This window comes from Prionailurus viverrinus, chromosome B4, assembly GCF_022837055.1.
Source record: "Prionailurus viverrinus isolate Anna chromosome B4, UM_Priviv_1.0, whole genome shotgun sequence".
In the NCBI taxonomy this organism is placed as follows: Eukaryota; Metazoa; Chordata; class Mammalia; order Carnivora; family Felidae; genus Prionailurus; species Prionailurus viverrinus.
In genome coordinates, this window is record NC_062567.1 from 42,398,285 (window position 1) to 42,409,716 (window position 11,432).

At 42.7% G+C, this 11,432-nt stretch overlaps 1 protein-coding gene across 4 annotated transcripts; it reads right to left on the reverse strand.

The window, feature by feature from the left end:
* Positions 1–3,530: 3,530 nt before the first annotated feature.
* Positions 3,531–10,426, reverse strand: LOC125170877 (flocculation protein FLO11-like). 4 transcript variants are annotated; one of them, XM_047867773.1, is made up of 7 exons: positions 10,205–10,426; positions 9,032–9,124; positions 6,772–7,134; positions 6,560–6,622; positions 4,928–4,975; positions 4,418–4,468; positions 3,531–3,760 (listed from the first exon to the last, which is right to left on the reverse strand). In XM_047867773.1, exons 2-6 carry the CDS (start codon positions 9,099–9,101, stop codon positions 4,428–4,430), a joined length of 585 nt encoding a protein of 194 aa, XP_047723729.1. In that variant the 5' UTR covers positions 9,102–9,124; positions 10,205–10,426; the 3' UTR covers positions 3,531–3,760; positions 4,418–4,427. The 4 variants fall into 4 exon arrangements, with proteins under 4 accessions (XP_047723729.1, XP_047723727.1, XP_047723725.1 ...); XM_047867771.1 differs by having other exon boundaries at positions 4,418–4,465; positions 6,772–7,188; XM_047867769.1 differs by having other exon boundaries at positions 6,772–7,188.
* Positions 10,427–11,432: the final 1,006 nt, after the last annotated feature.

The following is an 11,432-nucleotide window of genomic DNA, read 5'->3' on the forward strand; positions in this document are numbered from 1 at the left end:
GCAGTCTCCAAGGAAAAGGCAGTATACGTGGGTGGATATGTGACCGGAACCTAGGTTCTATCTAGCTCAGTTTAAAACTTATGCGTATTTAGAGATAGAGTATGCAAACTTCCATTTACATTCCTGCACTGGCCCCTACAAATGCTAAGTGTGGGCCTGTGGATGAACCCTGGGCAGTTTCAATACAGAGAGCCGTCCTTAAGTTCTGGGAAATGCAGCCTTTCATTGATAAATTCTTTCCCGCTCTGTTTTCTTTGAAATTTGTGTTAATTGAATTTTCTCATTTCTTTTCTCACTGACCATCTCTTTTCCTTTTTTTTTTTTAGGGAGTTTCTTAATTTCATCTTCTATTAAACTTATCATCTAAATTCACAATTGCCAGTATTTCTATGTTTTCTGGTTGATTCTTTTTTTTTTAAGTTTTTATTTATTGTTTTCAGTAATCTCTGCACCCGACAAAGGCTCAAACTCATGACCCCAAGATCAAGAAGTTGCACACTCTTCCAGGGTCGCCTGGGTGGCTCAGTTGGTTGAACAGCTGACTTCAGCTCAGGTCACGATCTCATGGTTCATGAGTTCGAGCCCCACATGGGGCTGTCTGCTGTCAGCACAGAGCCAGCTTCAGATCCTCTGTCCCAGTCTCTCTGCCCCTCCCCTGATTGCGTGCTCTCTCTCTCTCTCAAAAATAAACTTAAAAAAAAAAAAGTTCCATGCTCTTCCCACTGAGCCAACCAGGCACCGCTGGTTGATTCTTTATTCAATAGCAACCTATTCTTGTTGCAAGGATGTAGTATCCATTCTTACTCTTCAGAATTTATCCATTACGGTTTCTTAAAGGTTTCTTCTGCTCTTCGTGTTTTCTACATTTCTTCTGAATTCCCCTTTTACTGCTCCTTAACTGTTATTTGATGGAGATTGTCTTCAAATGTCTGGTGATGCCCTGCTTTCTTTTTATACATGAAAATGAGGCACTGAGATAATCAGAAAACTGAGTGCCTTGCAAGGCTTTTATAGAATCGTGTGCCTCACAGGAGAACGATCGGGTGGCCTGAGACCCAGTCTGTTGAAGACCTATCTCCAGATGCTACCTCTGAGACCACTCCAACTCTTCAGAAGAATTTGAAGACTGCATGGCAGGCATAATCCTCACTGCTGGCACTTTGGAGCTGGCCAGGGTAAGAGACTGGGTGTCTGTCCATTCACTTCACTCCACTGCCCTGCTTTTAGAATGGCATCTCCCTCGAATCTTCTTCAGTGACGGCAGTCCCAAGTCCAGCACTTTTCTGGGTCAATTTTCTAGAGAATAAATCTAATCTCACCTGCTGGAATAAGGGAGGATATGAACCTGTTTCCTGTCACCTGTTTCACCACCATCATCACCTGTCCTTAAGCCTAATCTTAACAGCACCTGTGCCTGTAACCCCTGAGCCTCGCCAGCAAGTTATGAGGACAACTGGCCTCCTTCTATTTGGTACCACTTTCCCCCAAGCAGGCTTCCACAGATAGTTAAGGATTATCTTTATTTCTCTTATGCCATTAACCATTCTATTTTTGGTCTCTGTTTATTGTGGTTTATGATTTTCCTTATGATTGTTCTAAAATGTCCTGTAACTCTTTATTGTTGTTGTTACTGCGTTGTAACAGCATTTTTTTTTCATGTTTCAAGCTGATATTTATATTTGTCTATAAATCGCACAAATATTACTTATTTGGGGGCGCAATTGCATGCAATTAATAATATCATACATATTTACGTGGTGTAAGTAACTTATGTAAAGCTCTCAGCTCAGGCCATGCCTCCCATAGGCAAGCCTTCAGTGGTAGCTGCTGTTATGAGGACAGTAATTGTGTGGGGCTCCTTGTCATTTGCTTGCTCTGTATGTCAAGTTTCTATAACTCTGTCAGGTGCCTAACTCCTCCAGTATATATACTATTCCTAAATGACCTCATCTGAACCCATAGCTTCAATGCCACTTCTACTAGGATCAGCAAATGGTCAGCACACATGTTACAAATTCCCCCTTCAACCAATCCCCAGGTTTGGTAGTCATCTCATTAGTCTCTAGGCAGCTACCTTTAACTGATCAGTCAGAATCTGAAATGAAAATTTTTTTTCTATTCTAGATAGGTACTAATGAGTGCCTAGCTGGAGGCAGCTATCACATTTTCCTGGCTAAATTGCATAAACCATTCCAACGGTCCATCATAAAAGTCCATGCTGAAATGTACTTGAAACTAAGGAGAAAATAGGAAGAAAAATTGGAAAAATCGTTGACTGGCAAAACAGAAATAGATTTATCGTCTTAAAAGAGATCAGCAGAGGCCTTGGAACTACTTTCCTATTTAGAAGAAAAGACCTGAGATAAGGGGCTTGATAGAGCCAGGATAAAGAATCCTAAAATCTGATGTGCTCTGTGGCCAACTCATCCTAAGAGTGAGGGATTTATTGCATATTGTGTAAAAATCACTGGAAAGCATGGAATAATTTTCGCTGAGACAAGCTAGTAAGCTACTCATTCTTTGAGTTAATATTCCCAAACACTGGTGTATTCTGTGTTGAAATATATTAAGAAGAAAAAGGGAATTTTCAATCAACCTGGTGTAATTGACTCATTTTACATAAGGAAGCTGGGGTTCCCAAGTGGTAGATATACACCTAAAATCTGTATTCTCCCCACTTTCAACTCTGCCTATCACTCTACGTTTCTGCCATTTTAGTTTGTCATTTATGCTATTGCATACTGCGAAATTACAAATATGTGCCACGCCAACTAATTTTACATAAATTCATATATATCCTCTTGTAAAAATCTAGTGTAAGGAAAAAAAAAAAAAAAAAAAAAAAAAAGCATGGGTAATTATCTCCATCCTGTAATGAACCAAACCAGTTTTAGAGTGAGATGCCTTGTCCTGTCTGTGGTATGAAGAATAATGGCCTCACAAAGACGCTCACTGACTAATTCCCAGAATCAGTGAATATGTTAAGTTACATGGCAAATGGGAATTAAGGTTGCTAGTCAACTGACCTTGAAATGGAGATTATCCTGGATTATCCAGGTAGGGCCCGATGTGTTCTTAGGGTCCCTAAATGTGGAAGAGACGGGCAGTAGTCAGTGTCAGTGACTGTGATATAATGAGAGAATCAAACAGCCGCTGCTGACTTTCAGGATGAAAGAGGGCCAAACAAAGCAGGCAAGAAAATAGATTCTTCCATAAAGTCTCCAGAAAGGAGCTCAGCCCCAGCAACACATTTTTAACCCAGTGAGATGCCTTCAGACTTCTGAGCTACAAAACTATAAAATAGGTCTGTGTTGTTTTAAGCCACTAAATTTGTAGTAATTCGTTACAGCAGGAATAGGAAAACTAATATATTTTCCATAGTTGATTTCATGCTTTCTTGGGGCCATCAAGAGTTAAAGCCTGGTTATAAAGTATCTACCAGAGAGGAATAAAATGATTATTAGTACTAACACAAAGCAAATAAGCAATCTGTCCTTTTATAAAATAAAAAAAACCCTCTCAAAATTCAATTCTAATCAACATTTATTGAGCCCCTGCGAAATGGGACAGTTAAAAGACACCCCTCCTTTGTGTGGGTGCAACTCCTGTCACTATTTATCTTCAACAGGTACATCTAGGCCTTTATAATATTCAATCTCCAATAATGGGGTGGAAGCCTTGTTCAGAAGCTCAGAATCTTCTCAGAAAGTTGTGGTTAGAAGGGTGATGGTCACAACTAATGGAAAATCTGCTTCAATTTCTAAATTAAAAAAAAAAAAAAGGAGTTACCAAGAGAAACTAGCATTCAACAGATCACCCCCATCTTTCCCGCTGCCCACTGTGACCTTGGACATGTGACTTCATTTCCTTAAGGTGTAAACTCCTTATTCTCCCTCCCTCTCCTTGTGTTTCAAGTCAGATATTTACACACTGTCCAGGTAGCCACTTTATTTCATGAAGAAACCATTTTAGAGGCTTCCCAAAAAAGCCCAAAATGAGGCCACTTAGTAAAACTGGAACCTCCTGATTCAGAACTCTGAGGCTCTACAGTTTTTAACTGAATTATATAGTCTGTGCATTGGAAAATCTGATGACTTTTCTTCAGGCTCTTCCTTTGAAAAAGACTCCATATACTGAATTGGAATCCACATCCAAGATAGACAGGAAAATGCAATCTTGGGAAACTCAAGCAAGAAGACTTGTTTATTGTATGCTTATTTGGTTGCTGAACAACCAGACAATCAAGACAAACATCAGAGAGGAAAGAGGTTGCCTTTGAGCTCATGTGAGCTTTTATAACTGATCTCAGCATCTTGGAAGTTGTCAGTTTGGACTCCTTTCCCAGTGTACAAAAACCAGCACTGAAAATGGTATCAAACCCTTGATAAGGAATCAGGGCCAGAGAGAAGAAACTTACAAAAAGGTACTTAGACATACTCGTTGCTTCCCACGGAGGTGCTGGGCTCTTCTGAAATTAAGTAAAGAAATGGTTTTATTCACGTCAGTAAGGATCACTCGCAGTGGGTCTAGCGTTCAGTTAACCGCATCACGTAGCCCTGGTAAACAGAGGGCTCCACTAAGTCTGTGGCACCCACACCTTCCTTCTCCCAACTGCCAGGGTCCTCTGCCATACCTGAAATCCTACGGTTAGAAATGGAACACAGATGCACTCCAGGAGGATGATCTGGTTTAAGGGGAGGTCTCCACTCACACTTACAAGTCCCTAAGAGCAGCACGTGCACTTGTTATAACTTCATTCCCTCTTCTCCCCCAGAAGCTGAGCAGACATGAGTGAGAAGGGTATAAACAGAGGCAGAGTACCTACCAGAGTCCCACTTCCTGAGTCTGTTCTGGAAAGCCTCTCAAGGAAAAAAAAATCCCTTAAAGACCAAGAATAGGCAAGAAAGACAAAGCTGTTTGGCCTTACCTGGTCCTCTAGTCATGGGCTCTTCTGAATAAGTGGCAGTGACATTTTCTAGAAATAAAGGAGTACGTTTCTTAACTTAAAAGGTTAAAACTTCCATTGATTTTCTCTATTAAAAACCACAGCTTCTCAATATACATTCATATCAAATCACTACATTGTACACCTTAAGCTGATGTCAATTACATCCCAATAAAACTGAAAAAAAAAGTTAAATAAATAAATACATTATGGTGAGGGGGAAAAAAAACAAAGACCCTCATTTTATGGGTAAATTCCACAGTCAGAAAGCATCTCTTGATAAGCAGGTACGAGGTCCAGTGTATTAGCAAAAATGACCAGATGGATCTTGTAGTCAAACATGAGAATTTTCCTAACGCCCCATGGGAGGGGGCAGGGGGAGACACCATTAACACAGATGAACTCTTTAATCAAGCCAGATTACAGTTTGGGTAATTGGAACACAATAGTGAAGTAGAGCTTTGTGTTGCAAATGATGTCAATTCTTTGAGGAAGACAATTGGTGGAAGAGGAAGATGTTAAAGCCAGGGAAACAACACTTTCTCAAAATAGGCCTTTCCACTAACATACCATTTCTAGATTCCTCCCACTACTCCCTGCGATACCCCAATACACTTAGAGCAGTGCTGGAATATAGACAATCGCGATAAATTTTAGGTATTATTTGCAGACATAAGAATCAGATCGTATAGAAATTTGCTTTTGTAGGTAAGACCCAAGAGTCTTTCTTGGCAAACATCCCAGGCATCCCTTAAAGTATTGGGGTTTGTTTTGTGGGGGTAGAAAGCATCAAAATCTTATGGCCCCTTGGCTAGGTGGAAGACAGAAAAATGAAAGAAGGTAGAGACTGGAAAGAGGGATGGGCAAAGATAGGACCACTGCTTAACTCATAAAGCTTTTAAATCTCTTTTCTCTTTTGTTTAGTCTATATTCAAATAAGATTTACATTTACCATAACCTTCTCTCAAAAAGTTCTCTATGTAAACTGAATGGTAATGAACTGGCAGAGAAAAGGAAATTGTCAACCCCTTTTTGGCCACCACATACTTCAGTCCATTGGAGACACCAAGCCCCTCCTCTTTGAGAAGCCCTAAAGGCTGGTCCTGGTCAGGTCTGGGCAGACCTCTGGGATGGAGCTATGTTGGCATCCAAGCAATTCCGGTTTCTGACACTCGGGGAAAATGTTTCAATTTTCTACAAGTTTCAGAGAACTTTTGGCAAAACTTCCCTCTACCATAGAGAAAAAGCAGCAAAAGTATCCCCAAATGTATAAGATACCTCAGGACATTTCTTTTTTTTTTCAACGTTTATTTATTTATTTATTTATTTATTTATTTATTTTCGGGACAGAGAGAGACAGAGCATGAACGGGGGAGGGGCAGAGAGAGAGGGAGACACAGAATCGGAAACAGGCTCCAAGCTCCAAGCCATCAGCCCAGAGCCTGACGCGGGGCTCGAACTCACGGACCGCGAGATCGTGACCTGGCTGAAGTCGGACGCTTAACCGACTGCGCCACCCAGGCGCCCCCCTCGGGACATTTCTACGCAATGACCTATAAACAAGAAAAAGGAGGAAGGAAGAAATTTCTGCATTTTGAAGTCAGAAATCCTTACCTGTAGCCTCAGCAGTTGCTTCGTCAGAGCTATCAGTGTTTGATTCCACTTCAGTAGATAATTCTAGGAAAACAAAATGGAGGATGGCTTTGATCATCAGCTTACATTGGGAAATCAAGTACACTGGAGGAAAGTAGGCTTTCTCTCAGAAATGCAATGGGAGCTCACCAACTCCTGCCCAGGCCTCCTCTGAAGCCCAAACCCTCACCTACCAAAGGTTGGTGTGTTCTCAAGATGCACATCCGTGGTCAATTCTACACCAATGGAGAGTAGGTCAGTGGTTGACTCTGGGGTGGCCGTGGACTCCAGGTCAGTGGACAACTCCAGGTCGGTGGAGGACTCCAGGTCAGTGGAAAATTCCAGATCGGTGGAGAACTCTGGGTCAGTGGTCAACTTCAGGGCAGCAGTGGACTCCGTGGTGGTGGACAACTCCAGGTCGGTGGGGGACTCTGGGTCAGTGGTCAACTCCAAGGTGGCAGTGAATTCTGTGGTGGTGGATGACTCCAGGTCGGTGGGGGACTCTGGGGTGACAGTGGACTCTGGGTAAGTAGATGACTCCAGGATGGCAGGGGACTCTAGTTCAGTGGTAAATCCAAGGGCATTAATCAACTCAAGGTCAGTGGTCAAGTCTAGGTCAGTAATGAATTCCAGAGGAGCCAAAAAAAAAAAAGAAGAAGAAGATGACGACAACGAAGAAGAAGAAGAAGAAGAAGAAGAAGAAGAGGAAAAGGAAGAAGAAGAAGGGGAAGAGGAGGAGGAGGAAGAAGAATTATTTAAGTACTATCTAGGAAGAATATTTTCACCATCTCTACACTACTTCAAGCTAGATCTTTTTCCGGGGAAAATCTGGAACATAAAAGAGTATATTGAGTCAAATGTGGTCTCACCACAAGTTTCTCTCCTGCCAAGTGCTAGAAAGGGCAGAAGACTTTAACTGCCACCCGGGAGTATGCTCAAAGCCTGCTACACCATCTTTCTTTGAGAGGGTCAGTTTAGGAAGAAGAATTCAATACTGTGCCTCTATATACAAATTAGTCAGACAGAAACAGAATAAAAACTCCAAGGATATCCTTCCTTGGATATAATCCTTCCAGGTTCCTGAAAACTAAAAAGAGAAACCAAAAGGGAAGGAGCCAGGAAAACAGCTATTTCCAAGGTGCATAAACCAGAATGGAATCGACTCTAAAATGGGCTACTCCTACCGGTTTTTCATTTATTGGGTGAAGTCTAGGACCCAACTTCCCAGTCTCTCCCATAGAATGCACAATCCAGATATTTGGGGGTTTGCTCACCATAAGAGCATCATAACCATGTAGACCTGATGAGCTTACAACCAGGGTCTTCTTGAGCCTGTAGTGAATCTTTCACTGTAGTGAAATATACCCAGTCATTGTGGCTGCCTAGCCTCGATGACCAGGTTATGGGCACACTGCCAATGAGGCCAAAATCATTAGCTCTCTAATTTAGTCACTATGCTGTATCATTCATGCGTATACAGTAAAGAACCCCAAATACAGCATCTGATCAATTGAAAGGTATCAGAGGGAGTTCTGGGAGGAAGAGGATGGGGGAAAGTAATTATTTTTAAAGTTTTTTTAACGTTTATTTATTTTTGAGAGAGAGAGAGAGAGAGAGAGAGAGAATGAGTGGGGGATGAGCAGAGAGAAAGAAAGACAGAGAATCCAAAGCAGACTCCACACTGTTAGCACAGACCCCGAAGCAGGGCTCGAACTCACGAATCATGAGACCATGAGCTAAGTCGAAATCAAGACTTGGACGCTTAACTGACTAGGTCACCCAGTGGCCCTGAAAGTAATTATTTTAACGCAAAAGAATGAACACCTTTCTCCGGAGAAATTAAATTGAATTCGGAAAGAAGTAGAAAAGAAAGCCCTTAGGGGAAAGCTTTCCTTTTCTCTCCGGTTCAGGAAGACCCCTATTTCTTTCCTTTCTCAGTGTGATTCATAAGTTTCCATTCCAGACACCCTGATTTCCATTGCACGTGACTGAATGAACTGCTGAAGCACTCTGAACTGCACTCTGCTATAAAATGAGGATACAACCTAGGACTTTTCAACCGGCACTAAATAGAATAAAGCCTCTTTAGGACCCAAGAGTGAATAGGGCCACAGAAAACCCTCGGTAGTGATGTTTTCCCATCACCCACCCTAAGCCCATCTAGCCCAAACTTATTACCTTTATGAGATCAGTTCAAGCACCTAATCCACATTTTAGCTTAGCACTCCATGTGTCCAAGGCGCCGGGGCTCTGCCACCTGCCCATCTCCAACTTAACACCAAGTGGATATAATTTCACCCACTTCACTTTACAACATTCACTGCTAGTCTTTGTCTTTTGCTCTTTCTGTTTCTGCAGAAAGACCCCCCCCCACCCCCCCACACTCCCCCCACATACACCCCATAAAAGAATTTTAGTTTCATTCTCCAACAGACCTCCCAATGGTCCACTTACCCGGGAGTATTACAGGGTAAGCCACAGCCAAGGTAAACCAGGCTGTGACTATCAGGGCCTTCCTCAGCATGGTGCCAGCGGGAGCGCAAGAGGCTGGTGGAGGTTAAGTGGAAGGAAGCAGGTCCTGAGTGTGATGGACAGAGTTCCCTTGAGCTTTTATGCAACCCTCAGCCTCAGGTCCCTCAAGGCAGCTTTTCCAAGTGGTTGTAGGGAAAAAAAAGAAAAAAAAAAAAAAAGACGGAAAGAAAAGAAAAGAAAAAGCAAGCCACGCCCCACCCGATGAGAATGCCCCTGGAGCAAAGGTGGGAAGGGAACTGGGGGCAGGGCTAAGCCAGAAGTATGGAAAATTCTGATAAGGACTGTGGCGAAATTAGGTTGCACCTAACCATTACCACCATTACCACCAGTTGCTTCTCAGAGAGGCAGGGGGGAAAGTCTAGCTCCTCCAGGTCCCAGAAAATACCCCCTCCTGGCCTCAGGAGGTTGCAAATTTGTCATGGAGGCTGAAGCCTAGCCCTCACCGCACTGGAAAGCTATTTTGTATCAGGGTGTGGGACTAAGAACCACCGTCAGAGCCTGATGGCTACTCTGATTCTAAGGGAGAGCCCTATTGCAAAGTCTTCTCACCCTAGCAGGTCCCTTAAAGAGAATTGTCAAAGAAAATAATTATTGCTACTATAACCATGACATAATGGCAGAAACATCTAGAATCATAAATTTTCACACGTGCTCCTATCTTATTTGATTCTCACCACGATCCTGTGTGTGAGACATTACTCTCCCCATTATTCTGGTGAGGAAAGGAGAGGCTGAGACACTAAGTGACCCCAGATTCACTTGAAGATATTCCAGCTCTGAGGGAAGTCGCTAACATGGGATACACTTCCTGGCAGAGCAGACCTGGCTCCTGCTAGCGACTTCCTCAGTCCTCTAGGGGGCAGTAGTAAGTCGCCATGGGGTCTTGGCTGAAGCACTGACTGGAACCCTCACAGAAGATGCAAACGAGACGGAGGACAGATAAGACTGTGGAGCTGGCTCACATCAGTCAACCTGGGCTCGCTATTACAAGTCAAGACCCTTCTCTGGAAAGAAAGTTCTTTATCACAGATTCACAACTCCCATCCCAGGGCCAAACTCCCATAAGGCCTTTAGCTCTCAGTGTTCCTTACTTACAAGATTCCAGCTGATTCCTGCTGCTCAGAAACCATGGGGTTTCTCTCAATACCGTTGAGAGGAATAATAACAGCTCACATTTATTAAGTGCTTAACTGTGTCCCACCGGAGTATGTTATTTTGTCCAATACAAACCCAAGTCAATTTTATTATTCTCCTTTCCTAGGTAAAGAAACCAGGGCACAGGAAAGTTAGGGAACTTATGAAAGGTCACGCAGTAAGTGTTCTAGAATCAGGAAGCAAACCTTCCTGTTGCTAGGGCCTATTGTGTCCATCATGCTCTTTGTCTTCCCCACCCCCCACCCAGTTGTCACCCTGACTCTTCATGGCCAGCTTTGTCCTGCAAAGTGTGGCACTGCACAGGCTTCCCCTTAACGGGGTGGGGGAGGAACATCCACATACATTAGAGAACATTCTGTTCTTCTATGAACTACCTTTCTTTGGCGAGCCCTGTGCATTTTGAAGGGTAACCCAAACACAATAGTCAGGAACTTGGGAAGCAAGAACTCTTGAAAAACTTGCAGGCAACGAACACCAGCAAATGATAGGACTCAGATGAGACAATAATCCAGTAAGTCATAGGTCAGTGGAAGAAGGGGGAGTTTTATCTGCATCAGCTACAATATGAGAATATTTCCTACCCGGAAACCTATAAGAATTGACTTCCAAATGTGCAAGGTAGGATCTCTGAACTCTTTGGGGAGATTTACAAGTTCAGGTATGGAAGGGGCAGAAATGACCAACTTCTTCTAGAAGCTTTGTTTTGCAGCTCAACCACCTAAAAATACAGATACTACTTTGGATATTCTTCCAAAGGTCATGGTCCATTTTTAGGTGCCGCGGTTTTCCCCAGAGGCAGTGAAAGAGCAGCTGATGACCTCTATACTGAAAACTGGGAGGAACTTGACGCGTCCTGAAGATGCGTCACTGTTTCTCACCACCTATTATTAAGTAACTGATACTGTGGGTCCAAGGAGGAGCCAGGCCTCTGGTAAGGTGAGATCTAATTAAACTGTACAGTTATAGGGTCTTTTTAATTAATATGGGCTTATAATTCTGTTATGTATTATTAAATTATTGGGCTTTCGTGACTTTACATGTGTTATCAAATGTTCTAGAATCATGTAATCTCATGGCTTGAAGGTATATTAAATTGTATCCAGCTCAACCAGACATTCGGTGTCTTTTTCTAATATACGAGAAATTTTTCCATACATAATACACCTGT